The 3071-nt window shown below is 33.5% G+C and overlaps 1 protein-coding gene across 1 annotated transcript; it reads right to left on the bottom strand.

Moving 5' to 3' along the window:
* Positions 1-13: 13 nt before the first annotated feature.
* LOC109337636 lies at positions 14-1773 on the bottom strand (the record flags this gene model as incomplete). The annotated part of the gene is made up of 5 exons (XM_019574650.1): positions 1596-1773; positions 1389-1487; positions 563-1273; positions 311-484; positions 14-218 (listed from the first exon to the last, which is right to left on the bottom strand). Coding segments are annotated over exons 1-5 (1367 nt in total), but the record flags the coding sequence as incomplete, so codon positions are not given.
* Between the last annotated feature and the right edge of the window lie 1298 nt (positions 1774-3071).

Below are 3071 nucleotides of genomic sequence, written 5' to 3'. Positions count from 1 at the left end.
TTTTGGTTAATACCTTTGTTGTAGCCTCAAGTTGTAGCGAACAAAGACAAGATCATTCAGTTTTTGATGCTCCAACCTATTTCTTTTATTTGTATGAATGTGTTCAAACACACTCCAATTCCGTTCACATCCAGAAGCACTACATGTTTGACTTAGAACTCGAACTGCCAGTTTTTGCAAATTTGGTGCACGACATCCATAAGTTTCCCACCATTGATCTGCATTGCATGTAATTTAAATTTACTTAACCATAATGAAAGGAAATAATAAAAATTAAATAAAATTATCAACTATGAGAGACTAATTATACCTGGCATTACTTTACTTCGTTCACGTATTGCAGCTGGCCTTCCAAAATCTAACTCAGCATTTTTGTATATTCTCATCTCACTTGTTAGCTTATCTAGTAAATCAGGATCACCATAAGCATACTTCTCAATCACATCCAAAAGGCCAGATGTTGTGAACTTATGTTTTTCAAATTCTTCAACATTGAAGAAACAATTTGGGTTTAGCCAATAACCAGCAGCATGAAGATTTCATTTCAATTGCAAGTCCCAACGATTATCCATAATATCCAAATAAGGCTTCACTTTAGTCTTGTTTCTTTGAAACCTCCTCTCCATCTCATGTCTAGCTTTAAAGATTGCTTGATAAAGAAAACCCATCGCAGGCTTGTCCTCACTATCAAGAATACGTAACACGCGAACAACAGGCTCGATAAGTTTGACAATATCAGCACATTGTTTCCAAAAGTTTGAATCCAATACTTCTTCCACGCATTTTTTTGCCTTAGCATCTTTAGAGTAAGCTGAGCTTGTCCATTCTCTAGATGTTACCAGAGATCTAAGTGCATCTTTTTGTGCCAAGATACTTTGTAATGCTACGAAATTAGTAGCAAAGCGAGTTGGAGCTGGACGAAGTATTTCTTTTCCATGAGTGTATTGTCTCATTAGAAATAATGGATGACAATGATTATATAAGTATTTGGTAATGTTTGTAGCATGTGATACCGTCTCAGCTACTTCTAGTAACTTTCCAATGTCTTGCATCATCAAATTTATACAATGAGCCGTACATGGAGACCAAAACAGGTTAGGGAACTCTTTCTCTAATAACCTACCAGCAGCAACATAATTAGCAGCATTGTCTGTAACAATATGAACAATGTTCTCAGCGCCAACATATAGAACTACTTCCTTAAAAAGTCTGAATAACAAATCTGCAGTTTTAGAAGCATGAGAAGCATCGACAGACTTTAGGAACACGGTTCCTTTAGGACAGTAGACGAGAAAATTAATGAGGGTACGTCTATTACGATCGGTCCAACCATCGAGCCGCACATGGAGACCAAAACAGGTTAGGGAACTCTTTCTCCAATAACCTACCAGCAGCAACATAATTAGCAGCATTGTCTGTAACAATATGAACAATATTCTCAGCGCCAACATAGAGAACTACTTCCTTAAAAAGTCTGAATAACAAATCTGCAGTTTTAGAAGCATGAGAAGCATCGACAGACTTTAGGAACACGGTTCCTTTAGGACATTAGACGAGAAAATTAATGAGGGTATGTCTATTACGATCGGTCCAACCATCTGCCATAAGAGTGCATCCAGTTTTTTTCCAAATCGATCGATAATCATTGACAAGTATTTTCACATCTTCAATCCACTTGTTTAATAAATGACCACGAACACGATAAAAGTTTGGAGCTTTATAACCTGTTGATGCTTCTTGTGATGTTGGTAATTCGTGTTCAGTAGATGCCATCTATTTCTATAACATGAGCAATTAAAAACAATTCCATTATAACTTGTGATGTGTCTATTGTTGAATATATGAATGTGTAATAATATAAGTAATACTCTTGATAAAGAGCGGCATGTAAGACATATATCATTTTCTAAATCTCATTTTCTATGTAGCAATATGCATGATGTATTTGGGTATTGTCAACAATCTATTTATCACATTAGTGCCCATAAACAGAAACATGTATTGTCAACAAACTTATTTTGTGTAAAAATTAAAATGGGGAGGATGGAATAACTTATTTTGTGTTTTAAAACTGAAACATTTACCTACCTAATAGAGACTAAGAAATGAAATTATGCTTATAATCTAACTTGAAGGATGAAGAAACTATGTTCAATATATAAAACTCCCAATTGAGGACAAAAATATACCCTTTTGGACCAAACCATTATAAATCTGTTTCATATAATTCTTCTATATTCTTTCTTTCATTGATTTACTTTCAGTTTTATATCCTATCACTTGCGATATATCTATAACCAATGTGATGATGGTTCAATTTGCTTTAAAATTTCTTATTACAGTGTACATGTTTATTATTTATTTTGGCTAACATCCACTTTTTATATAACAAATGAGCACAAAAATCCCTTGAACTACAAGGGTAGTCCAAATTCCAAAACTTTTTCAATTACATACTAATAAAAGCATGTGAGTTTCTTATATTTATTTGTATCATTACAATTCATACAAACCATAATACATTACTGTTACATGGTATTAAGTGACTAACATTAATAAAATTACATGGAATGAAAGAACCAGTTTTACATGCAGCATTGTCCAATTATAAATCTGGCCATACTCCTATTTATTTAGAAATCTTATACCTACAAAAAACATGCAGAAAAGGAAATATAATTATACTTTGAAATTATAATTTGTTAGAAGGATAAATATGACAATATAATTAATTTTGGCATTTCATCGAACATAATGTAAGCGTAAAGGAAAAAAGATAACAAATGTTAAGCAAAGAAAGTATAACTAGAAGCACATAATCAGAATAAAATCACATGATATAAAAGTAGTTAACCAGTGTTGTTCCAAAGAGTTAAATGAAGAAGAAATGGTGAAGGAAGGAAGAGAAGAAGAAGAAAGCTTAGAATAAAATACCTGAGAAGAGAAGAAGGAAGCTTAGAACTTTGATGGTGAAGGAAGGGAGTGTGGAAGTGAGATGAAGAAATGACACGGGGTTCTTTGATGGTGAAGGAAGAAATGACACGGTGAAGGAAGGTTCTTTGGTCTGTGCA

Source organism: Lupinus angustifolius, unplaced genomic scaffold (genome assembly GCF_001865875.1).
Source record: "Lupinus angustifolius cultivar Tanjil unplaced genomic scaffold, LupAngTanjil_v1.0 Scaffold_9_53, whole genome shotgun sequence".
Classification (NCBI taxonomy): Eukaryota; Viridiplantae; Streptophyta; class Magnoliopsida; order Fabales; family Fabaceae; genus Lupinus; species Lupinus angustifolius.
The sequence above is the reverse complement of the archived record's forward strand: the minus strand, read 5'-3'. Positions and strand labels throughout refer to the sequence as shown.